The 25,983-nt window shown below is 52.5% G+C and overlaps 1 protein-coding gene and 1 pseudogene across 5 annotated transcripts in view; both read left to right on the forward strand.

Moving 5' to 3' along the window:
* APBA1 (amyloid beta precursor protein binding family A member 1) overlaps nucleotides 1–16,242 on the forward strand; it is a 212,973-nt gene extending 196,731 nt beyond the window's left edge. For all 5 annotated transcript variants that reach the window (XM_051846441.2, XM_051846428.2, XM_051846433.2 and 2 more), the window contains 4 exons: nucleotides 1,723–1,935; nucleotides 9,692–9,811; nucleotides 12,104–12,244; nucleotides 12,853–16,242. In XM_051846441.2, coding sequence (XP_051702401.2) covers nucleotides 1,723–1,935; nucleotides 9,692–9,811; nucleotides 12,104–12,244; nucleotides 12,853–12,924 — 546 coding nt within the window. In that variant the 3' untranslated portion in view covers nucleotides 12,925–16,242. The remainder of the gene's footprint in view (nucleotides 1–1,722; nucleotides 1,936–9,691; nucleotides 9,812–12,103; nucleotides 12,245–12,852) is intronic.
* A 1,306-nt stretch (nucleotides 16,243–17,548) lies between these two features.
* On the forward strand, nucleotides 17,549–20,769 carry LOC138846186 (cytochrome c oxidase assembly factor 8-like; annotated as a pseudogene).
* Nucleotides 20,770–25,983: the final 5,214 nt, after the last annotated feature.

Here is a 25,983-nt window from a genome sequence, read left to right on the forward strand (position 1 = left end):
TTACTAAATACTGCTGTGAACGGTGCAGACAGAGGCAGCAGATCCTCTGCTCCTGCATTCACAGAAGTTTTGGGTGAGTTTCAGAGGCAGATAAGACCTGAACAAAGCCCACAATCCACCAAAGGCACCAAAAATGTCTACTGATGGTGCCAGGTACCAGCAGTAGCCAAGGTCAGCTGCCGAGGCAGGAGTTTGTTCTAGTAGATGAGACACCCGCATCTTACTAGAGTGCCTGGATGTGACACCCAGCTGCTTCCTGACTCCAGCTTCCTGCTAATACAGACCCTGAGAGGCAGCAGGGATGGCTCAAGTAATTGGGTCCCTGCCACCCACAAGGGAAACCTGGATTGAGTCCTGGCTTCTGGCCCGGCGCCATAGGGAGCATTTGGGAAGTAAACCAGCACAAGAGAGTTCTCTCTCTCAAGTAAAATTTTAAAGAATGCCAACTGCAGTTGGCCAAACATAGCAGGTCGTGGGTTTCAGATGACGAATTCTATGCTTCCCAGGGCTTCAGGCCAGGCTCTCCAGGAAAATCTGGACAAAGATGGGGCCATCCATGCCGTTCTAGGGATCACTTGGAACCCAACGGGAAAGCACAGAGCTGGCCAGAGTAATGGGACAGAAGCTCAGAGGTCAGAAAGCTCTGTGTTTGAGACATCAGGAGGTGGCAGCTCAGCTGAAGCAGGAGGTGGGTGCAGCACAGGAGGAGGAGAGACCAGCCAGAGGTCTGAGCCAGCACCAGAGAGGCTGCAAGTCCAGTCGAAGGGCTTGGACCCTATCTGATAGCTGGAAAGAACCTTTAAGAAGAAAAGGATCTTTTGAGCAGTATGGGTGTCTTAGATTCCCCAGAAGCAGGGCATGAGATGCCCTGCAAGTCAGTCACAGCCTGGGGATCAGCACTTGGGCATAGGAGCTTGGAGGGGACACCATTCAAGGGGTGCCAGGGTGCTTCTCTCCTTGGGCTGAGGATGGTTCTCCAAGGACGGGGCCACCCATGAACTTCAGCAGCTAGGGGGCAGGGGCGCTTGCCTGCAAAAGGGATTTTTCAGGCCCCAGTAGACAAGAGGCTACTTGAAAAAGTCCATGCACAGTGGCATTAAAATATAGGTTTATTTAGGTGCAAAAAATTTTGAAAGCCATGCATTCTTTATAATGTATATATATACACATAACATAATATACGTATGATACAATACATACTTTCTGTGACCCTTCTAAAGCCCCCCACGCATGCGCACTCTGTTGGATGTGTCCACGAAGGGCCTTACCCGCTTTGGCATCTCTGCCAACCTCCCAGGCTGGAGGTGTCAGCACTCACTCCTCTCTCCTCTGCCTTGCCCACGAGGGATACAAGGACAGCACACACTGTGGGCTATTTCTTGAAAACAGAAACACGAGGCTGAGGCAACCCCCACCCCTGCTGACGGAACTTCACTTCCCACCCAGGGGACAGCAGGCACAAAAAGATGCAGACATGTGTCAGCCCACCCCCGTGGCTGTGTCCAGGCAAGACTGCTTATGTGAAGCAGGGGTGCACCACACAGAACAGAATGGGCCTGTGTAAGTGCCACAGACACAGAGAAGATGAATTACCCCGGGGCTGGAGCCAGCAGTAAGCGCCTGTCTCCAGTGGAGACAGGAAATGGGAGCGGCAGTGGTCCCTGCCTCTGCCCCCGCCGCCGTTGCAGCTCGGGGCTGTCTAAGGCTCTCCCCTCCTTTCAGGTTTTCATCGAGAAGCAGAAAGGAGAAATCCTGGGCGTGGTGATTGTGGAGTCCGGCTGGGGCTCCATCCTGCCAACTGTGATCATAGCCAACATGATGCACGGGGGCCCCGCCGAGAAGTCGGGGAAGCTGAACATCGGGGACCAGATCATGTCCATCAACGGCACCAGCCTGGTGGGCCTGCCGCTCTCCACCTGCCAGAGCATCATTAAGGTACCTGGGCATGGGGGAAGGCAGCTGCCGCTGTGGGCCTGAATTAGCATGCAATGAGACTGACAGCCAGTCCTCCATACTCATATACATACTGCAAGTACCAGGCATCGAGGAAGACGCCAACATAAAAAGCATAAACTCGCTCTCAGGCAGTGTGTCATCAAGGTGCTAGCTGCAGATTCTTCACTGGGACCATGTGTAGATCAGGGGTAGTAACTGGAGTCACATACCACCACTGTCCAATGCTGTGCCCATCACAGGCATCACCAATCAATCACAACACTCTTTAAGCCCACATTCAGCCGCGACAGAATTTTCCTCAGCTCAGTACCCCCACTTACAGTCAGATGATTGGCCATCCCGGTTATAATCATGCCAATGCCTCAAGTGTAACAACACGTGGTATGGGTGACCGTGTCCCTGCCATGGCCCTTGGATGGCAGTCCACATGGGCTGTGGCCATGAGAGAAAGGAACTGTTAGAGTCTGCATGTTCCTTACAGCCAAACACAATCACATGGGTTCAACCTAAACTGGTGCTACCATGTAAGACTGAGAAGAGTCACTTAAAGAGAAAAATAAGATGTGACTAGTTGAGGGAAAGAGGTCAGATTTTCTTCTTGGAAATAAAGCATCTGCTGTAGCCCTTTGAGCACACTGGTCCTTGTTGATGGTGTGGTCAAGGTGACCGAGAACATTCCTTCTGCACCACGCCACCAGGGAACCCAGTAGCCCTGCTCTGAGCACTGTGGCAGCCTGAGACCCCACCGCTTTCTCAGCCTCACAAGGGCTTCGTGGAAGACTGCTGGCTAGAACCTAGCTCTGCGAGAGAAGGGGAGGGGTGGACAGAGCAGGGCAGAGGGAATGACCTCCTATGGCAGTCATTCTGAGCCAAAGAAAATCGCAGGTGCCAACATCTTCGGGAAGGGCTGGGGTGGGAGGCAAAGGTGGGCAGAGAGGACACGGGACGGTGCCTCTTTGGTTTCAATGAAACCGGTTAGATACCAATCCTGCATAGCATCCTCTCCCCGGGAAAGGAGTCATCCCCTTTGACCTCTTTTAGTTTGTTAAATCCTCAGATTTACCTCTTGCTTAATGCACAGTCATGCATTGCATAACAACAGGCTACACCCTAAGAAACACTGCTTTGGGCAGCTCTGGTGCTGGGTGAGCAGCACTGACTGCACTCGGGCAAACCCGCATGGTCTAAGTCAGTGGCTCAGCGTGGCCTCCTGGGGCAGGCAGGAGATGCGGGGAAGACAAAATGCACAGGTCTCCTGCTGGTGTGACGTGGTGAACTGTTTCCACCTTTAATAAGTAAACACAGTCAGCCTTTTGTTCTAAGTAAGAGGATACTTTAAAGATAAAAGTATAGTCAATATATAACCAGTAACAGTCATTTATTATCAAGCATTATGTACTGTAAGTGTAACAACTGGCAGTGCGTTTGATATTTGTTTTACACTGACATCACCATAAACACGCGAGGAACGCACTGCGGGACTTTGCAGCTCACTATAATTTCACAGGACGCCCCCTTCTACATGCTGTCCATCACGGACCCAGTGTTGCTGCCTGGCACCGGACTATGTAATAAGATTAGAACATGGAGATCCAGAGAGCTGGGAAGAATGACGCGTGCATGTGGAGGATAATTACGTCACTGAAGGGTTCAGTGGGCCCCAGCAACACGGAGGCGAAAAGCCGGGAGCCTTTCGACAGGGAAATGTTGTGTCATGATGTGCAAGCTGACGTGGGGGCAGAAAGGATAGCAGAGTGGCATCGAGTCCAGGGTGGAGGTAGGGTTCAGCCTGGTCTGAGAGGGAGGGCCTCATGTCTCCATGGCAGCACGGGGAGGCAAAGAGTGGCAGGAGTGGTCCATACTGGGTGTCTCTCTCACATAAGTGAGTTGCTTATTAAACACAGCCATGTGTATGCAGAAATCACCCAAGGGGCTGAGGGCCCAGCGGCACAGCACATAGGAGCCTTGTCCCAGGAGCTTGGTCTGGCAGGAGGACGTGAGGGGACCAACGGCCATGATGACCGACAGCCATGTGCCAGACCCCACTCTGCAAACGCACCCAGATTAGCTTACTGAGCACTCAAGGCAGCCTTCTGCAGAGCGGTTATGCCCACTATAGATGTTGGGAAACTGAGGCACAGAAAGATGATTGCATAGCTGGCCATTGGTAGAGCCAGGTCACTCAGCTCCCGGGATGTTCTGCCTCTAATCTGGAGTCATCCCAGGGAGGGCGTCTGCTCCCCTGGATCCGAGGCCCGGCCCTGGGGTGGCTGGGGAGACCATCCTCAGCTGGGGGTGATCTTGCAGAGCAGGTGGGCACTGCGTGAGGTAGCGCCCTGCAGGAGGAGGTGCTACTGGCATCTCATAGGTAGAGGTAAGGCTGCTGCCCAACACCCTGCCGTGCCCAGCATAGAAACGAGCCCCTGCAGCCAAGAAGTATATCCAGCCCCAGACAGCTGTAGCTTGGAAGTTGTAAACCCCGGCTTCATGGTGTGTGCAGGAGGAAATCAGAGGCAGGCAAGCAATCAGGGAGCAAAGGAGCTCAGTGGGGTTTCTCTGAATCTGGGAAGGTTTGGGGAGAGGGGCACAGTGGAGTGCTCACCCCTGTAACTCGTATATTGAAATTGAATCTTGCGGCAGCAGTATGTGGGAGGGGGGTTTGGAGGGGAGTGTTAAACAGTGGGGAAGTCATGGAGGAAGGACCCTCATTAATGAGATTAGGGTCCCTACAGGAAGGACCCCAGAGAGCTTTCTGGCCATCTGTCCACTAAGTAAGGCCACAGCAAGAAATCCTCTGTCCACAGCCCAGACTTGGCTTCCACAGCCATGAGAAACAGGTTTGTGTCGTTTGCAAGCCATTGAGTCTGTGCAACTTTGTCAGGGTGGCCGCAGCGAAGAGAAGGGGATGACTTGAGTAGAGGAGGGACAGCAAGCCACGCCCCTTGCCCCCCCCAACAGTCCACAAGGAGGGCAACCAATGCCAGGCACAGACACCTCACCCCAGAGTCCAGAGGCACACAGGGCTTGCTAGGGCCCACAATTGGCAAGTCAGTCCCATCCTCCACTCCACTCCTCCCTGCAACTCAGCGAAGGAAGCGACACACAGACCAGAGGAGCAAGGCTGCGAGACCCGTGCCTGCCCAGAGGCCCCACAGAGCCAGGCAGGCTCCCGAGGCAAACCGGGAGGGGAACTTCCAGCCTGCGAGCCATATAAGGCCTGTGAAGTCATTTGGTCTGGCCCTGCCAAGGCAGATTTAGGGGGAATCGAAACCCAATACATCTATAGCTGATGATCTTGTGTGGCCCACGAGTGACGCTATAAATATCCAAATGGCCCTTGGCAGGAACAAAGGTTCCCCTCCATGGCATCCAAAGTAGTACAAAGCCATGTGGTGATGAAAAAGGCACAGACCGATGAAGAGGGAGAGTGAGAAAATCAGCACGTCCCTGGCCACCCTCGGCCAAGGGACCTTGGCGGAGCAGACCCCAGTGAGAACACAGCTGAACTTCTCAGTGCCCAGTACAGCCCCGGCGTGGGCCGCCCTGCTGACAACCGCTGGAATTGCGTGTATCCAGGGCCGCCTTTCAGATGGCTACTGCTGTGTTCAAGTCCTCTAAGCACCACAGCCCTCTCTGCGTGCACCTGGCCAGGGGCTCGGTGCTGGCCTCACCCCCTTGGGCCTGCTGGGCACATGAGGGGCTCTGTCAAGTCCGCCTGTTCTGCGTGGGACAGGCTCTTGGCGGGGACTTGAGCCAGCGCTGCTCTTCCTAATGAGTCAGTATCTCCAACCTCTGGGAGTCACCTGGGCACACAGGCAGGTGCAGATTCCCTAGGTCTGGGTGGTGCAGGCATGCTCAGTGGGCTCCCAGGGCTTGTGACATCGCCTGCCTGCAGGCCGCGGTTCAAGGCACAAGGTTGTCCAAAGCAGTGGGTGCTGCTGCTTGCCACTGGAATGCATGTTGACCTTCCCACCCTCACCCGCAGCTTGCAGGAAACAGAGTCTATTTCTAGAGTTACAGGTAGCAAAATGTCCTGACGGCCTTTCCCTAGCACGTATTTTCCCTGTGGTAACTCATTCCCGGAGCATTACTGCTGCAGGTGCCGCCTGGTAGAGCCTGCTCTGCTCAGCCACCGCCTCCACGGTCCTGCCCTCTGCATCTCGGTCCTCTCTCAAACTAGAGCGCTGCTTCCCTCTCCTTCCTCAGATCCTCTCTCCGGGCTGCAGCCCTGTTGCTATGGAGACCATTCTGGCTTCTTTCTCCCCCTGCCCTGCCTCTCCCTTCCCACCCTGTTTGCTTCATTTGCTGCACCAATCCACTGTCACCATGGGGATGGAATGACCATTTATTTAATTGGCACCTCCAATCCTATGACAGCTCAGAAACCCAAGTTAACAGGAGCCAGCCTGAAACACTGATCGGGAATGCAGAGCCAGCACCCAGCCTGCCTGTTCTAGTGCCGTCTCTCCGTGCCTTGCGGTCACTTTCCGCAGTCTTGAGATTCTCTCGCTGATGAGGCCTCTCAAATCAGGTCACCTAAAAGAGCCCACCTGCGAAGTCTGATGGCTCTAGCTACCACTGAGAACTCAGGGCAGTTCTCTTTGCAGTGTGTTCTGTGAGGTTTTGTGTATCACACGTGCATACCTGAAGGCTCCCAGTGGTTCATGGATGTGAACTTTCCAGGCAGGTAGCTTGGTCTGAAGAGTTGTCACCCTAACTAGTGGCTCCTATCTTCAGCGTTTGTAGCTCTCGTTTGCCACAAGTTTCTGGTCTCTCCGTGATGGCAGAGAAGGAGAGACGAGAAGGAACTGCAGCCCCCGCTGGCTGCTGTGTGCCTGCAGTCTCCACCATCCAGACCCCCGAGCTCCAGGACAGGGCTCACTCCACCCAGCCCCATAGCTAACACATCTCTTGGTACATAGCAACAGAGCAGTAAGAGTTAAGTACAGGAGAAAAAGGACACATTCGCAGTGGGGACAGAGATGGGGGTGCTTCAGAAGGCTAACAGAAAAATGAAACTTAAATATTTGGGGGCAAAACAAAACTGCAATCCATGCACAGTTTTCTTTAAAGTAATACACATTTTCTGTCAACTTTTTCAAGTCCTCTCGTGTATTTAGGGGCTGATTAGGAGAAAATGCAGTGGGTTCTGAAAACCAAGAGAGATGGGATTGATCATGGCTGAACGTGACCCTCAGAGTCGATTGATAGCTCTGTGCCTCAGTTTCCTCTTCTTTAAATGGGGATCATTACAGCTGCCATTTTTTCAGGGAGATTAAATGAGCCAGCTCCTGGTCAGTGCTCAATGACAGGCAGTTATTACCGTGCTCCTGCTGGTTTCATTAGATGGCTCTGATGTGACAGTGATGGTAAGGGTGCTCAGACCAGGGGGTGGCTGTGCAGGGATCAAGCTGTGGAGCCCCTGGTCCCACCAGCTGTCCACCAGCCAGCAGACCCACCCCAGCATTGCTAGCGCCTGCTGTCATGGAGCACAGGCCATAGGTGTGAGTGGTCTTCGACATCTTTGGGCCTGATCAGCCCTTGGAAAAAAATTGCATTGTGCCTTCTGCAATGCCATCTCCACCACTTCTCAAAACTGAGGGTGCATCAGGAGCACCTGGAAGGCTCCTTAGTGCAAATTGTCTGGTCCGCCTGGTGCATTCTGTCATTCCAGCAGTCTAGGGCAGATCCCACAACATGCATTTTTTTTTTTTTTTGACAGGCAGAGTGGACAGTGAGAGAGACAGAAAGGTCTTCCTTTTGCCATTGGTTCACCCTCCAATGGCCACTGTGGCCGGCGCGCTGCGGCTGGTGCACCGCGCTGATCCGATGGCAGGAGCCAGGTGCTTCTCCTGGTCTCCCATGGGGTGCAGGGCCCAAGGACTTGGGCCATCCTCCACTGCACTCCTGGGCCACAGCAGAGAGCTGGCCTGGAAAAGGGGCAACCGGGACAGAATCTAGCGCCCCGACCGGGACTAGAACCCGGTGTGCCAGCGCTGCAAGGCAGAGGATTAGCCTAGTGAGCCACGGCGCCGGCCCACAACATGCATTTCTAATGAGGGGTCAGGTGCTGCTGTTGTGGGGACCTCCCGGTGACAACCACTGGCATATTCTAGTAAAGCCAGAGGAAACACAGCCCCTACCTATCCCTCAGTCTAAAGCAGATCCTTGTTACTTAGAAGGGCTATGGGGCACTTGTGCCCCTGAACAAAGTCAGTTCGACTGCTGCTGCCAGTCCCATTTGCACAGACCCTGGGTCACACTGCTGAGGGAGGTAGAGGCCTAAGCAGGGGACCCACAATCCTAGCCCCAACAAGAGCCCCTGGACAAGGCAGGTGTCATGTACACATCTGTCACACATGAAGCGTCAGTCCTGACCTGCCCCAGAAAAAGGCTTTGCAGGCTAGAAAAGGAGCGACAAGGAGCGGCGGTCCACAGCGACTGTAGAACTCGCACGTTTCTATTTATAAAATATCGAGCAAACTGGCCCCCCTCACGCATGCCTTCCCTGGGCCCTGCTTTCCACCTGCCCTGCCTGCCGTCTCTAGGGATGCCACAGACATGGACAGCCCAGAGCTCACCACCTCCCTGCCCCCCCCAACTCTCTGCTGAACACAGGTTGCCTGCCCACCTGCATAGTGCCAGCTTTTAGGAACAGCTTCTCCCCTTTCCCCTTCCCTTTTGGAGGAGGGGGACTTGCACAGTTTCTCCATCAGCCAGCCTTGCTACATAAAGCATCCAGTTGGACAGGTGCATCCCATTCAAATGCCATGATCTGCTCTGCATGGGTTCTAGAAACCAACCAGGGGCATCAGGGCTGCCAGCCACAAGGAATGAAGGAGGGAGGTCTTCCATCCCCTGGTTCACTCCCCAAGTGGCTGCAGTGACCAAGCTAAAGGCAGGAGCCAGGAGCTTCTTCTGGGTCGCCCAGGTGCAGAGGCCCAAGCACTGGGTCCATCCTCTGCTGTTTGCCCAGGCACACTAGCAGGAGCTGGATCCAGAGGCAGCTAAGACTCAAACCCCTGCTCCTGTAGGAGGTGTGCATCACAGGTGGTGGCACAGGGAGCTGGGCCACAGTGCCAGTGCCACCCCCACCCCGGCCTCTCTGTCCACGACACCAGCTTCCCCTCTAGCTCAGTTCTGATGTTACCAAGGACCACAGAACCATATACCACCTGCCAGTCACCTTTCTTCTTCCCTGGGCAACAGCACCCATCCTGTAGCCCCCACTGCTCTCCCAGGAAGGTGCATACATGAGCTGTGTAAACACTGACAATGGGGAAGTGTGGTGTTGGGACAGGAGAAAAGTAGCCCTGGGAATCGAACCTCGCCCTGCCCCAGACAAGCTTGGTTAGGAGTTGGCCTTTCAGAGACACATCCCTTGGCCCCCTGATCTGTCGCCACTATGAGAGCGCATGTGAACTCTACACACCCGAAGCCAAGTGGCAGAGTTGTCCTCCTCGTTGCCCAGGGACCACTACTGTCAGATACCTGGCAAGTCAGGACCTTGCCCAAAACAAAGCCAGCACCCTCTGGAAACACACCTATGCAGGGTGAGCGGCCCCCACCTCAACCCTGTGGCTTCCGCCTCTGGGACTGAAAAGCCCAGCAGGGAGCCGGAGCAGCTGGGCACCCCACGGAGGGGGAGGAGGGCTCACGTGGACGTCTCTCTGCCTTCGGTGCTGGTCACTCCAGTGGCGGTGACCCTAGCCGCTGTACCTCATTCACGTTGAAGGGCTTAAAGAACCAGTCCCGAGTGAAGCTGAATATCGTGCGATGTCCGCCAGTGACCACTGTGTTAATCCGCAGACCAGACCTCCGCTACCAACTGGGTTTCAGCGTGCAGAATGGAATCGTAAGTGTCACCCCGCCACCTCTCCCAGAACAGTGGCCGAGTAAAGGTAGCGTGGCCTTGGGAGACTCAGGGGAGGAAGGGGACCTGGGAACCAAGGCCAACCTGGGCTTCTCCCTCCAGGATAGAGGGGCTCTGCCTCAGAGCCCGGGCTTCCAAACCCAGGGTCTCAGGGCCGGGGCTGGCCTCCCGGCTGCCAACTGCAGAGAGTAGGGATGGACAGGGTCCTTCTGCCCCTGGCTGCACTTGAAGCCCTGCAGAGCTGCCACAGCTCCCAAGCCTGGTGGCAGGGGGAAGTGCCATAGAGCTCCCCAGGTAATGCTTAGCTGTGCCATGGCCGAGGCACCTTTGTAACCTCCAGCAGCACTTTGGGAGTAAAGGGAGGTATTTTTATCACTTGGCTTAGTTGAAACAATTTGTCTATTTTAAAAAATGCAAAACAGACATAACCTAACATTTCCAGTTTGAGCCTTTTTTTACTTATTTGAGAGGTACAGTTACAGGCAGAGAGAGGGAGAGACAGATCTTCCATCTGCTGGTTCACTCCCTAAATGGCTGCAATGGCCAGAGCTCGGCCTCCCACGCAGGTGCAGGGGCCCAAGCACTTGGGCCATCATCCACTTCTTTCCCAGGCCATAGCAGAGAGCTGGATCAGAAGAGGAACAGCCGAGACCTGAACTGCACCACAGGAAGCAGCTTTAATTGCTACCTCAACAACACCGGCCCCTGGCCATTTTTGAGTGCACAATCCAGTGGCATGAAATTCACCCAGGGTGAATGTGTGTGTGTGTGTGCCGCCACCCCCACTGTCTGCCTTTCCTCATCCCAGACAGAAACGTGGTACTCAGAGCCCCTCTCTCATCCCGGCTTTCCTCCTTCTGTTTCCTCCTTTCTGTTTTGTCTGTAAACTTCCATCTGTGGGTGTTGGGCACTCCCTCCTTCTCAGCGTCCATCCTTCCAGACTGAAGACCTCTATTCTGTTTCCTTAACTTCCAATTTAGAATCCCAGGTGAGGCAAGCATTTGTTCTAGCAGTTACGACACTGGTCACAATGCCTGCGGTCCCATATCAGAGCACCTGGGTGCGATTCTGAGCTCTAGTTCCCAATTCCAGCTTCCTGCCAGTGCAGACCCTGGGAGGTGGCAGGTGATGGCTCAAGTGACTGGCTTCCTGCCTCCCAATGTGGGGACATGGATTGAGCTCCCAGTTCCTGCCTCTGGCATTGAGGGCCTTTGGGAAGTGATTCAACTTATGGGAGCATGCTCTTGCTGCCTCTCAAATATTTTTCTTTCCAAATAACAGTCTTAGGTGATTAAAATTTTATTTCAAGTTAGTTTAAGGTTAAGAGGTACCTACTGGAGCGGTTAAATATCCAGCCCAATTCCCTTTGTTCTTTGCCTCTGAGAACCCTGCTCTGCCCGTTAGAAGAGGAGCTAGGAGTGCTCCTTAGAGTTGTCATCTGATGCCATTTTTTCATCTGCGTACACTTACTTGTTTGCTGTGTTCATATCTGAATAATGTTGCTGGTTGTTCAGGTATTAACAGAGCTGTTATGTAACATGCATGCTACACCGGGGTCCTGCATTTTATTTGACGTGCTCTGGGGCACTGACGGCCCACATACTGCAGGCACCCAACACACGTTTGCTACAGGATGGCTCTGGCAGTCTCGTCTGCCTCGGCTTTTAAATCAACATGCAGCCTGGAATGCAAAGTCAACTCAGGAATTCCCTCTCTTCTGGGAGAACTCAGGTCGCCTTGTGCATAAGCTGGGGGTGCCCCTGTAGCTGCTGCCCACTGCAGGGCCTGGGGGCACCTGCACCCTTGCGAAAAAAAAAAAAAAAAAAAAACCCTCCCTGGATCAGCAGGGCCTCAATGGGCCTCTGCCACCAGCTAGCCCCACTAGGGAATACAGAGTGGGGTTCCTGCCCCATGTTGTCTCATTCAACCACAACCCTGAGAAACAGGCTACTGGCACTCAGGAGCTCCCTGTGGGAGCCCCGCTGTGACCGTGGGAAGCGATGCTAACCTGCATGACACAGGCTGGCAGGTGGCAAAACTCGAGGACAGGCCCCGTGGGGACCCACAGCTGTCAGAGCACAATGTGCGCGGAACCCTGGGGTGTGCCACATTCTTTGCACCACGTGCATGAGGGGGCCCTGTGCAACCACAGAGGCTCCTTCCCGTGAAGAGAAATTACGAGACTCAAGTGTGCAGAGCCAGAGCGGGCAGGGGTCGGGGGCTCCCCTCCCCCCATTGTTGCCTGAGGTGTGACTGGGCCTTTGGCCTCCGCAGATCTGCAGCCTCATGCGAGGGGGAATAGCTGAGCGTGGGGGCGTCCGTGTGGGACATCGGATCATTGAGATCAACGGACAGAGCGTCGTGGCCACCCCCCACGAGAAGATCGTCCACGTCCTCTCCAGTGCTGTCGGCGAGGTAGGGCTGGGGGGTAAAAATCGCTCAGAACCCATAAAACCTTTCCCAGTCCTGTCCCACCGTGAACCATTCCCGACACCCACAATTCCCCGTTCGGCTAAATGTCAGTCCCCCTGGTCAGCGGTCATCCGAGCTGCTCCTGCCTCCACCTTCTCTGGCGGTGTCACCTGCCGTCAACATTCAGACGTGCATTGCTTTGCTCGGGGGCTGCCCAGGGGGTCTCCACTTTGCCCAGCCAGTCACCCTAACGTGTTCTCGAAAGAGGGGCCCTGCACGGGGAGCGGGCTCACTGTCCAGGGCCCAGGGCTGGCCTTGCTCTGCCTGCCCGCAGCGGAAAGGGAGGCGAGAGCTGGAACGGCGCAGCCCTTCTCCCTCCTTTAGTGGTTCCTGGCGAGCACGAGCACGCGGGGCGGGGGCGGGGCGCCTCGGCAGGTGCTCCTCGTTCATTTCCCAGCAACCCTGGACTGCTGAGAAAGCCGGAGTCCAATCCTCCTGGAGGCCACGCGGGGACAGGTCCCCGGTGGGGAGAGTGGGGCATTGCAGATCCCTTGTGAGGACGGGCACCGCCCCTGGCCGCAGCTCCACTAACGCGTGCTCTGTGTCCCCAGATCCACATGAAGACGATGCCGGCCGCCATGTACAGGCTGCTGACGGCCCAGGAGCAGCCGGTCTACATCTGAGCGCGCGCCCGCCTCCGCGGCGGCCTGCATGGAAGACTGTCCTCACCGTGGTTGTGTTTCTTGTGCCACATCCGTGTGTCCGCTGAGACTTCCCCTCCCACGCCGGGCATTCGGTCTTCCACAGCGAGAGGAGACCCCGCCAGGACCTCTGGGCGCGCTCTCTCCCTCTCTCCAGTCTGCATTTTCTTTTAATCCCAGGGAACTTCCCTTTGTGCTCCCGTGAGGACAGAGAACAGCGAGCGTCCACCTGGGGTCCACCTGAAGACATCCGGGGTTCCTGAGGTGGCCGTCACTGCCCAAGAGGGACCCATCCTCCCTGGGGACAGTGAGGAGGAGGCTGAGCCAGCAGTGCCTAAGACCCCATCGCTGATCTCAGCTTGGCTGCCATCCGTTTATGGGATGCGGCCCTAAGGGGGTTCAGGGAGGGGGCAGCCCACACCCCTGATGTCACGCACTGGCTGCCACCTACGGGTGCACCCCAGTGTTATTTCCACCCAGGATATTTGAGCCAATCGCAAACCCCTCCTTTCGCTATTATGTCTTTTCTAATCTGGCCCATCCCACCCAAAGATGAGAGGAGAAATTGCAGCCTTGGACGAGGCCACCAGGGTGTGGAAGAGAGTGGGGCCATTTGTGGGACGTCCCAAGCTTTGCCAGGTTGCCAGGAGATGGTCAGCCATTGGATAAACATGGGCAGGTAGGATCTGCCTGGTCCCCTCTACACAGGTAGCCCTCCCTTGCTGAGCGCCCTCCCCACTCCTCCCCCCACCCCCGACCAGCAGGGTCTCTTGGGGGGGGGGGGGCCTTTCTGTTGCTCAGAGTGTCCTCCTGCTGGCCTCCCCTTGTCACCCCCGACACACCCACACAACCCAGGAAGTCTGAGGAGGAGGAGTGGGTCCCTTGGAAGAAGAGATCCTGGTCCTTGGCAGGAGCAAGCTGCTGCTGTGTTCCGGACCACTAGGCGAGATGTGAGCGCTGAAAGACCAGAACAGTACATGCGCCACAAAATTAAGGGCACAGTGGTGACCTCAGGCTATGCCTCAGAATCCCCAAATGTGTCCCAGAAGCATCGCCTGGCTGCCGTGGAATCCGTGTATCGTTGCTGGCTTCCACTCACATTGTGCAGGGCTTTTAGTCCTCCTCGTATTCAGAGCCAGTTCTCGCTTTTTCCCGGTCCAAAGAGCATTCTGTGGTCCTGTGGGCTGTGTGCTTCAGTTTTGTTTTTGTTTCATTCCTGACCTCAGTGGAGACAGGGGAAGAGAAAGGAGTATATTTTGTAGTATTACCAGAGTCCCTGTTCTCTGCGCCCAGGGTTTGTACATTGTGTCTGTAGAAACAGGAATCCAGTAAGCATCCGTGGGGTAGGAAGCATTTATAAAGGGAACAGAGGCTTTTCAGGGAGGGAAGACGGGAATTAGCAAGATTCGGCAGGACAGGGCTCTGTGGCTTGTCCTGGGTCAGGCTGCCTTCAGAGATTCTTGTGTAGGATCAGGGAAGCCCAGCGCTGCAGAGGAATGAGTAGCTCCATGCCAACGCTGCCCTGATGTCCTGTGTGGGAAGGGGCTGCCGTGCCTCCAGGAAGCCCTGCTGGTTGGAGCCAGGGGAGCCAGGAGTGGGGTGACCCAGGCCCCTGAAGCTGCAGGGAGACAGCCCGAAGCAGAGCCAGGTCTCAGTTTGCCTCTGGTGGAATCAGGAAACAGCAGGGTGTCTGGTAATGTTAGCTACTAAAGAGCCATCAGGTCAGCCACCCCCCTACCCCGCCGCCACCGGCCAGCGAGGGGCAGTGGGCAGAAAGGAAGGGAGGTGGCGGGGCGGGGTGCCGCAAGCATCAGGAGCCCTGTGCGCTCCAGCAGCCAAGACTTGCATGGAGTCGCGAGGCCCGCCCACCATTGGTCAGGGGACAGGAGCTGGCCAGCACGACCCTCTACAACCCCCTAATAACTGAAGTATTTCACCTCACAGAGAGGAGAGAAAATAACTTCTATTCCTGTTACACAGAAGTCCTGGTGACTGAGAGGTGCAGAGAGCGCCAGCGGCGTAGCTCTGCAGGAGGACTAGCGTTTGCGCGGAAGGTTTGTGTTGATAAGGGGCTCCTCAGGCCCCGCCTCCCCGGAGCATGTGGCAGCTGGAGCTGGGCGCAGGCTCACGCTCTCCCTCCTCCCCTGCTCGTGTGGGAGGCAGGCAGCTGGCTCCAGTGCTTGACTGAGGACGAGCCTGACGCTTAAACGGCAGTCACTCCATTCCCAAAGTCCCACGAGAAGTGGCAGTCTCTCTGCCCTGTCCCCTCCCAATACACATAGTTATATATGTAAATATGTCCCTACCCTGGCTCACAGGGAAGCCCACGTGGAGAGCACCTTCCCCTCACCCTGCCTCTGCCTTCCCTCCTGGGGAGCATTCAGGGAGCCACCATCAGCCTTGGGTCCACAAGAAGAAGGATCGCCCAGAAACCAATGCCCGGAGCCCACGTCGCCAGCGACACCCTTGGGCCTCACTGGGGGTGGAGCCCATCCCAGGGGCACCGCGTCGCCGCACACAGGTTTGCTTTCCGACCATTGCCCATCAACACCGGCGTTCAGGGAGCCCCAAAGTAACCTACTACCTCCCCCATCGCTGCTCCTGCCCCACAGCCCCAGCCGCACCCGGCACCCCCGATGCAGCTGGAGCTAAACCCATCCACAGCGCTCTTGTCGGGTCTCCCGAGCCGCTGGTGTAGCAATGTTTACAACCAAGGGCCACCTCTTCTTGGACGTCTTCACACTCACGCTCCCAGGGCCACTCGCCGGCTGGAGTGTCACGTCTGTCTGCTCCTTCCCTGGCTGGGGTCCACGTGCACCCGTGACTCGCATCTTATTTCTCCTTCCTCCTCCGAGGCAGTGTGTGAGGACCGTGTGGGAGTGACATTCCTTGTACATACCTACCACAGCACCTAGCGTCTGAACTTGTACCATTGTCCTGGAAAGGGGGCGCAATAGAGCTTGTCGCAAAGCATCGGGAGAAGTATAGTATTGTATTTGTAACAATATTGTTCTTTGTATACACAAAACTCAATGATCTCTATATATAAATATAAATAAAATATATAAATAAAATATATCTACCCATGAGCCTGGAATGTTGACACTGCGCACCCACTGAATGTATCTCCCCTGACAGTCTGGTCGCTGGTCCCGGCCCGCCCGCCCCTTCTGCATACCGTGGCCCCGGTCGTCTGCTTTGGGGTTGTGATGTAATCCATGTGCTATCTTCCTTTATTTAATTGAACGCTGATGTCTGTATAAGAGTTGCTGCAACAATAAACAAGACCTTCACCTCTTGGCCCTGGCTGGAGTCTCTGTTTCCGGGAAGAGAGGGGCCTTTCACTGACTGGCTAGCTCCTGCTCACTCTGCAGGGACTATATACTGCCCAGCTCCCGGGGCATTCTCTAAGTGGGCCTTGATTCTGGGAAAGCCACTTTAAAAAAAAAAAAAAAATTTTTTTTTTTTTTTACAGGCAGAGTTAGAGAGAGAGAGAAAGGTCTTCCTATCTGTTGGTTCACCTCCCAAGTGGCCACTACGGCCGGCACACTGTGCCATCCGAAGCCAGGAGCTAGGTGCTTCCTCCTGGTCTCCCATGCGGGTGCAGGGCCCAAGCACTTGGGCTATCCTCCACTGCCTTCCTGGGCCACAGCAGAGAGCTGGACTGGAAGAGGAGCGACCAGGACAGAATCCGGCGCCCCGACCAGGACTAGAACCCGGTGTGCCGGCACCACAGGCAGAGAATTAGCCTAGTGAGCCGCAGCGCCGGTGCCACTTGGTTTTAAACAGGAAAGGCTGTGTTCACCCATCACAGCTGATTCTCCAAAGTCTTGCCAGCCTCCATGCTGCACACTGTGAATGGGGACCAAGAACCCTTTGGATTTCAGCTTCCGTCCTCAACTCGGGGAAGGGAAACAGGAATTAATCCCCTTCCTCCCAGCCGTCCCCAGTGAGGGCAGGTGGCCTTGGTTAAGGGCCTGTGTTCAGAGGGGATGAAAGTCCCCTTGAGGATTCCCTTGGTGGTTCCCTGAGAAGGTTCTGGAACGTCTTCTCCCAGTGCTCTTTCCAATTTCCCTTTTCAGAGTTGGCCACCAAGACCTCCCTCAGTCTCCAGCCTGAATTCCAATGCAGAACACCACTCGGGCTTTTTGTCTGAGGATGCGCCTGCCCACCTCTCCCGCAAAGCTGTCACAGCCGCAGGGGCCCTGTAATAGGTCATTCTCGGCATCAGGACAAAACGTCTGGGGCTGGGTAACTTTGCAGAGGGTTCAGAAGGCGGAGCAAGACAGCAAGAGGAGGAAGACCTTCCAGGGGCCGTCTTGCACAACAGCCTCAGTCTGAACAGCTATCCAAGCACAAAGCTGCCTTCACCAGCTCTGTGGAAACCGGGAGAGGGGTCACAGTGCCACATTTTAGCATACTGGTAAGAAAAGACACACCCAAAAAGGCAGGAAGGAATCACTCCCTAGCACTGGCCACCCCTCCGGCAGCCTCAGGCAGCACAAGCACACTTGACTGGGGGAGACGAGGAAGCAGGTAGAAGCCGTCGCTCAGGGACCTCGCTCCGCACCAGAGAGCATCTTGCAGCCCCGACCGCAGGCCAGCGATGGTAGATGAGACCCTGGGGCTGCCCCAGCCCCGGGTGGATGTTTGCAGAGAGAGAGAGAGAAGGGCTACCCCTTTCAGGGACTGCCCAGGCCATCCTGAATCTACTGACTGCAGATCAGAGTCCAACTTGGGCTTGAGGTCCCCTCTAGCACTGAAAGAGAACAACACACCAACCATGGCCTCATGGCCAAGCCAGCCAGAGGGTGCCAGTGCTCAAACAGTGGCAGTGACATGAGCAGCCTGCTTTAATAGTCTAGGGCTGTCCTAAGCCGGATTATGAAGTCTGGGACACAGACCTGCTCCTTCAATGGGCAGCATCACCACACACCACACAGCATCAAGAGTTTTCAGGGAAGCATAACCTCACGTAACAGGAGAAAGCTTATGTGGAGGGCACACAACAGGGGCTGGTGGTGTGTGGCAGCTTAATTCACTGTCCCTTGAGATGTCCACACCCCTTACAGGAGTGCCTGGTTCCCTGCCATGCCACTGTCTTTCTGATCCAGCTCCCTGCCAATGCACACCTTGGGAGATGGCAAATGATGGTCCAAGCACTTGAGTTCCTGCTACCCACACCAGAGACTCAGATGAAATCCCCCCCGCTTCCTGGTTTTGGCGTGGCATAGCCCTGTCTGTTGGGGAGCCAACCAGTGGATGGAAGATCTCTCACTCTGTCTCTTCCTGTCTCTCTCAGTCACTCTGCCTTTCAAATATATATATATATATATATATATATATATATATATATATATATATATCTTTTAAATAAAAATACAAACAGTACAGAAAACCTCCCAAACTTGGAGGAAGATAAACATATCCAGACATGGGAAAGTCAAAGGTCACAAGTCAGACTCAACTCAACCACATCTACACTAAGACATGTCATCACCAAGCTCTCAAAGGCTAAAGACAAAGAAAAGATCCTCAAAGCAACAAAAGAAACCACACATTCAAGTGTTCCAATCCACTTAACTACAGCTTCTAGGCCAGAAGCAACTGGGATTAGATATTCACAGTGCTGAAGGTTAAAAAACAAAAAACTAACAATAAAACCCTACCAACCAAGAAAATAAAACAACAAATCTATCATTTATAAATGATAGATAGGGGCCAGCATTGTGGCATAACAGGTTAAGCTGCCACCTGGGACGCCAGCATCCCATATAGGTGTCAGTTCCAGGCCCAACCACTGTATTTCTGACCCAGCTCCCTGCTAGTGCACCTGGGAAAGCAGCAGAGGATGGCCCAGGTGCTTGGGCCCCTGCACCCCTGTGGGAGAAGCTCCTGGCTCCGGCTTGGCCCAGCCCTGGCTGTTGCAGGCATTTGAGGAGTGAACCAGCAGATGGAAGGTGTATCTGCCTCCAACTCTGCCTTTCAAATATAAAATAAATCATATAAAAAGATAGACAATCCCCAACAAAAAACAAGAACCTTTATCATCACTGGACTTGTCCTCCAAGGTGAATTCTTGAAACTGAAAAAAAAAAAAAAAAATCAGAAGCTACAAAACTCACTGGTGAAAGCAACTACACAGCCAAAATCAGTAGGTGCTAATACCATAAAGACAGTGCATAAACCATTTGACTCTTTGAGGTGAATCCTTAAAATTTTTCTAAATAACATCTATATTGACATGTAAAGATAAACACAGTAAGGCTACCATTTGGCACCGCTGCTTGGGGTGTCTGTATTTGAGTCCTGGCTCCATTCCCAATTCCAGCTTCCTGCCAATGCACACCAAAGGATGCAGGTGTTACTGCTTAATTATTTGGGTCCCTGCTACCCATGTGAGAGACCTGGATTGAGATCCTGATTTCTGGCTTCAGCCTGGCCCAGTCCTAGTCATTGTGGGCATTTGGGGAGTAAACTAGCTGATGTGAACACGCACTCTCCCTGCCTCTCAAGTAATTAAAAAAAAAAAAAACCAATATACTTTTCAAATGTGAATAGGTACAAGAGAGACAAAGCAAGTGAGCAAGCACACGCCCATATAAAAAGATATTAAATAGGCATCAAAATGGAGCACAAGTGCTGAGTTTTTCTCTTTTTGGTTCTTTTCCTATCTTCGTGATAAGTTTAAGTTGCTATAATTTCAAAATAGCTTACTACACTCCAATTTTTTTTTTTTTTTTGCAACCCTCATGGTAACCGCAAAGCAAAACCTGTAACAGACACAATGAAAATAAACAAGAAATCAAAACATTTGACTAAAGGAAGAATCTTATCCACAAAGGTAGACTGTTAGAGGAGAAAAAAAACTACACAACAAAGTAACAAAACCGCAGCAAGAACTTACCTTCAAGGATTACCTTAAATTTAAACAAATTAAACTCTCATTTAAGACATACAATGTCTAAATGCATCCCAAAGAAAACCAAGGCCCAACTATACACTGCTTACATGAAACTTACTTCATCTATAAGCATACATTTAGACTGAAAGAGAAGGGATGGGACAAGGTATTTTCCATGCAAACTGAATCCAAAAGGCGGCAGATGTAGCCATCCCTACATTAGAAGGAACAGGAAGGTGGGCGTGGCCCCACAGCAGAGGTGCGGTGGGCACCTTGGACCCTTATCCCACCCCTCTGCCGGGCCTTCATGGGCGGTGGTGGGCTGCCGGCCCCAGAGCACGGTGCGGAGTGCAGGGAAGCAGTGCCAAGCGGGGTAGAGTTACAGACAGTGAGAGAGAGAGAGGTCTTCCATCTGCTGGTTCACTACCCAGTTGGCCACAGCAGCCGGAGCTGAGCTGATCTGATCCGAAGCCTGGAGCCAGGCCTCAAGATTCTGCCCTCCAAGGAATTCTTGCCATGATTGGGATAAATACTCAAACCTTCGACCTGTTCACTTCTACATCCCAGAAAATGAGATGCCGCTGGAGTGAAGGCTCTGGGAGTTAAGACAAGAAACACAAGAGTGGAATCAACAGTTCTGGGCAGCTCAGAACTTGACTTTCTCTAAGGAGGAGGAGGAGTTTATTCACTCAGACTCAGAGCCAAAGGCCTGGGCCCGAGAACTGAACCAGGTCAGAAAGCGACACTGAATGCAGAGGAAATGGCCGACTTTTACAAGGAATTTCTAAGTAAAAGTTTCAGAAGCACATATATTAAACAGAGACTGGTACAGACGTAACTTGGCCATCACCTTCTTCATGGGCAGAGTGGCCCTGCAGCACATTTGGAACATGCTTAGACGGAGACAGAAGACGAGCACTTAGGAGCCCACCCAGACCTGGACTGACCCGCAGTGGCCAGTGTCCATGGGGAATGGACGGCAGCAGGAGCTCATTTTGAGCTCTAAAAACTGTAAGTAACCCAGGTCCCATGGCTTCCTGGGGAGCCCTCGGCCTGCATCTCTGGGCCACCTGGCTCCCTCCTGCCTGTGGATCTCTTGTCCTGTTGTTCCGTTAGGTGAAGCCCAAGTAATGTGTGCACATTTTCTGTTTTGAATTCTATCAGATCAAAATGGAATAATATACAAATACTAATAAAGTTTTACTTGGAAAAAAAAAAAGGAACAGACCTTAAAACAAAAGCAGTGCAAAGAGATGAGGGTGATCATACTGTAAAGATAAAGGAGCCAATTTGCCAAGAGAAAATAACCATTAATATACATATACCCAATACCAAGCACCTCAATATGAAATAATGTTCGAGAGACAGGCACACTCCCACATTTATTGTAGCACTGTTCACAACAACCAAAACCTGAAAACAACCTAGCTATTTACAGATGAATTCACAATGAAAATGTGGTCTGTAGACATAACAGAATGTTATTGAACCATAAAATGAATGAAATTTTGTCATTCACAGTAACATTAATTGAACTGGAGAACCTTATGTTAAATGAAATACATCAGAAACAGAAAGACAAACAATGCATGTTATCACTCTCATGTGGAAGCTAAAAAGCTGATCTCAAGAAGTAGAAGCTACCAGGACCCGGGAAGGGTCTGGGGGGATTGGGTCAGGGTGGTGGGGGGATGGAGAGAGGATGGTTGATGGGTGCTGACCCGGAGGAAGTAACTTCTAGTGTTTACAGCACAGTAGGACATTACAGTTGACAGGAATTAATTGAATATTTCAAAACAGCTAGTAGAGAGGATTTTGAATATCTGCAACTCATAGAAATGATCAATATCTGAGGTGATGTATGTGTTAATGACCCAGATTTCATCACTGCACATCATTTACCTGTATTAAAATGTCACACTGTGTCCAATACCTATATACAATTACTATGTGTCACTTTAAAACAGAAATTTATTTTTTGGAAAAAAAAAAACTGTTTCAAGATTATACACCACAATCAAGTAGGACGTATCCCAGGGACACAAAAATGGTTTACCATGAGAAAAATCGGTACATGTAGTAAGGACATCAATAGGCTGAAGGATAAAAACCAAATGTTCATGTCAACAGACATAGAAGAAACACAGCACACCCAGCGGGATTCAATATTCCTTCACGGCTGCGCTTTGAAGCAAGGACAACTACGTCCAACACTGCTGCTCACCACAGCCCTGGGGTCTTGGCCATAGCAATCAGGAAAGACAGCTCAATATTAAAAACATCCAAATTATTAATAAGAAAGTCCAATTATTCCCGTTTATAGGAAAAATTATCTTAGACATAAAAACCCTAAACTTTCCACCAAAAACCTTTATGAATTCAGTAAAGTTACACGATACAAAGTCAACATACAAACCACAGTCGCATTTTCTATACATCAACAGTTGATCAGCTGAAAAAGAAATTTAAAAAGCAATCACATTCACAATAGCCATAAAAAATTAAGTATCTAGGAATGAGCTCAGCCAAGGAAAGATCTCTATAATGAAAATTATAAAAGGCTAAGACATCACAAAGGACATCAAAAATGGCAAAATATCCCATTCCCATATCAGAATAATTTGTTAAAATAGCCATACTAACCAAAGTGATCCACAAATTCAATGCAATCTTCCTAAAAATACCAATTACATTCTTCACAGAACTAGGAAAAAACAGTCACAAAATTCATATGGAAGTGCAACAGGCCCCAAATAGCCAGAGCAATCCTAAGCAAAACAAACAAACAAAAAAAAATCAAAGGCAGAGACATCATTATATCTTATTTCTAAACATTCCACAAAGCTATGGTAATCAAAACAGCATGACACTGGCACTGCAGACCAATGCCATGCAGACCAATGAAACAGAAAAGCAAATCCAGACATTGATACACCTGCCTACAGCAACCATTTCTGACAGAGGCGTCAAGTGCATGTGAGGGTACTTCAAAAAGTTCATGGAACTGGGGAAATTACAGGATACGCTATTCTAGGGCAAAAGTTTTGAAACTCGTGCATATGAGACATTTCCAAATATTTCATGGAAAGTGCCTATTACAAGAAAACTATACATAAATTTCAAAACTTTCTTATGTAATAAAACTGATCTTTTAATTCTGTTTTTCCAAGAACCTTTTGAAACATCCTCACACATTGGCTCAAAGACAGTCTCTTCAACACACAAATGGTGGTAGGAAAAATGCATACACCAAAAACACTTCAAACAGAGCTACCCTACGACCCAGCAGCCCCAAAGGAAATAAGAGCAATCCGTCAGCGAGATACACACGTGCCTGTGTTTAATGCAGAACCACTTACAATAACCAAGACATGGAATCCAGCCAGGTGTATGCCGACAGCTGGGTGCACGATGGAAACCTGAAGCCCTATCATTTGCAGCACCATGGATGGAACAGTTACTGCGCTAAGCCAAACAGACCAGGCACAGAAAGCGAACTGCCCAGTGTCCTCACCCATTTGTGGAACACAAAGCAGCTGATGGCACAGGAGAGAGGAACAGAAGTCACTGGGGGTTAGGTAGGAGGGAGGGGGGATAACGGGCACCAAGATGCAGTAGAGGGAAATTAACGGAACAGTTCCAACGGTCCACACCACGTCTACAGCAATCAAATACACACTTCAGGAAAACGGCGTGTGGAGCTCTCAACACACAGAAGTGAAAATGTATGAGGAGAAGCAAACGCTGTTTCCCCTGGAACATTCACCTACGATCACCTACACAGGTGATTCTCTCCGCGGTTAATGAAGCATTTCTCCTTCCTCGCCCTTCTGGGAGGACCGCGGGAAAGAGCTCCTTTCCTGAACCTGCACCCCGACATGGCAACCCTCTCAGTGGCCCTGTGGGTCTCCAGAACCTAGTCTTTGAACTGCCCCCTCTCAGCAAGCCCTGGGGAGACTGTCCCCCGCCGGTGAGGGGGCCCTGTGCATGGGCTGCCCCTCCCAGAGACAACACCTCGGGCTTTCTCCTCTCTGCTTTGATCATGGCTGAAATTGCAATCTGGAGAGGAAAACCCACACAAGTGCCCTGATGGGGTTCAGCGGGAGCCACTTCACATCAGTCTTGCTATCATTTTCACCTGCAAGAGATCTTCAGCGTGACTTCACCCCACCCCCCACCCCCAACCTGATCTGCAAACAAGCGGCTGTCCCGCGGGGGCTGCGTGTCTGGGAACATTCGAGAGGATTTTGGAAAAGGAGGGCTCCTAGGCACAGGAGAGTTACTGTGGGTGGTTGTGGCACCAGAGCGGGGACGCCAGCTTTCCTGGGGCCGGCAGATCCACACCCTCATCAGCTTCCAGACACTCACGATGCCGGACGGGAGCCCCGTGAGGCATCTGTTGCACGCCCTTCTCAGCTCAGCAGAACACCTGCGTGTCGGCTGGACTAGGAGAACACCGCGTAAGCACTGCCGTGCTGGTTTCCACCTGCTCCTTGCTAAGGCAGACCCGGCTCCTGGTAGAAACTGCTGGAATGTCACTGCGGGAGGCGCTCCTGCAAATACAGAATGAGCTCCCATCACAGGTCCACCGACTCACTGACAACAGAGCAGGTAAAAGGCCGGGGGGCATTCTGAAAAGCTAAGTGTATTTGTGGACTTTCAGAAAGCAGTGTTAGAATATCATAACACCCCAGGTAAGAAATGAGACTGGTGAGTGTCCTGGAAGGTGACACAGTTGTCAACTGTGGGGTCAACCACACAGAAAAACACAGTGAGAAGAATCAAACGCAGGGACTCTCAAGGGTATTTGTGCATCCATGTTCATAGTAGCAGCGTTAGAATGGCCAGAAGATGGAAGCAAACCAAGGGCCCATCAACCGACGAGTGGAGAAATGAAATATCGTACACATAACACACACTAGGGTATTATTCAGTCTCAAGAAGGACCAGGGTTTTGGTCCATGCTACATACAACATGGTTGGACCTTGTGCGAAGGACATTATGCTAAGTGAAAGAAGCCAGTCGGAAAAGACAAACACTCTGTATGATTCTGCTTCCAACTGGCACCCAGTGTTGTCGCCTTCCTAGAGACAGAAAACACAATGCCAGTGCCAGCCGCAAGCCAAAGGAGGCAGATGTGTTCCTGAGTTTCAGCACTCGGGAGCAGAGCTCTGAAGTAGCAGCATAGTGTGAACCAAGTTGACTGCAGGCTCGGGAAGAGCAGAGATGATACATTTTATATGTATTGCACTGCAGTTTTTTCAAAATTGTCATGATTAAAATTATCAATTGTGTGTTGTTTTATACCATGGTTTAAAAAAAAATAAAACACGAAGTCTGAAATGCATTTGGGGTGGATGTTTTATGGCGGTTGGACAGAAAAGGCCTTACTGAAAGGAAGTGAGGGAGGACCCTGTGGGAGTGGAAGGGATGAGTGTCACAGCTGAAGGGAGCTGGCTCAAAGGTCCTGAGGCCAGATCCTTCAGGCAGTACCCAGATGCAGGGCTAGGATGTGCCTGGGAAAAGGCGGATCAAGTGCTTGGAGATGAGCTCAGTGGGCAGGAGAGGCGCGAGCAGATGTAGGGGGTTCTAAGGACTGTGGTGTCACCCACAGCCCCCCAGTCACTCACTGTTTTCACGAGGCCTACATGCTATCATATTCCTTTGAGGTCTCCTGGCTACACCAGCTCTGGCTGGCAACACTGAGCAAGAGCGAGGCTTTGGTGCCCTCTGGTGGAAAAGCATGGGAAATGCCAAATCCAGGCGAGCTCCTGAATTCCGGGAGGATGATGAGTGACAGGAGTCCATGTCAGCCCCGCCAGGCCTCTTGGTTTGCAGACAAGGAAGCCAAGTCCCAGACACAGGGCTAGAACTTGCCTGAGGCCACTGTGTGGGGTGGAAACTCACTGCGCTCCTCTGCAGAATTCCAGCTGCCGAGGGCGTCTTTCTATTGGCCAGCCCTTGGAGCCCCTGGAGGCAGGCTGAGCACCCCGCGGTGACCCCAGGCAAGAGGGCCCCAAAGTGGAGGGGGAACAGGCAGCCTCGGCAGTGCCCAGAGCCCCTTCCACAGGGCTCCCCACACGCGGCTCCCACTGCCGTCTCAAGCACAACACAGGTGACCAGCTGCCTGCCTACC

Source organism: Oryctolagus cuniculus, chromosome 1, assembly GCF_964237555.1.
Source record: "Oryctolagus cuniculus chromosome 1, mOryCun1.1, whole genome shotgun sequence".
NCBI lineage: Eukaryota > Metazoa > Chordata > Mammalia > Lagomorpha > Leporidae > Oryctolagus > Oryctolagus cuniculus.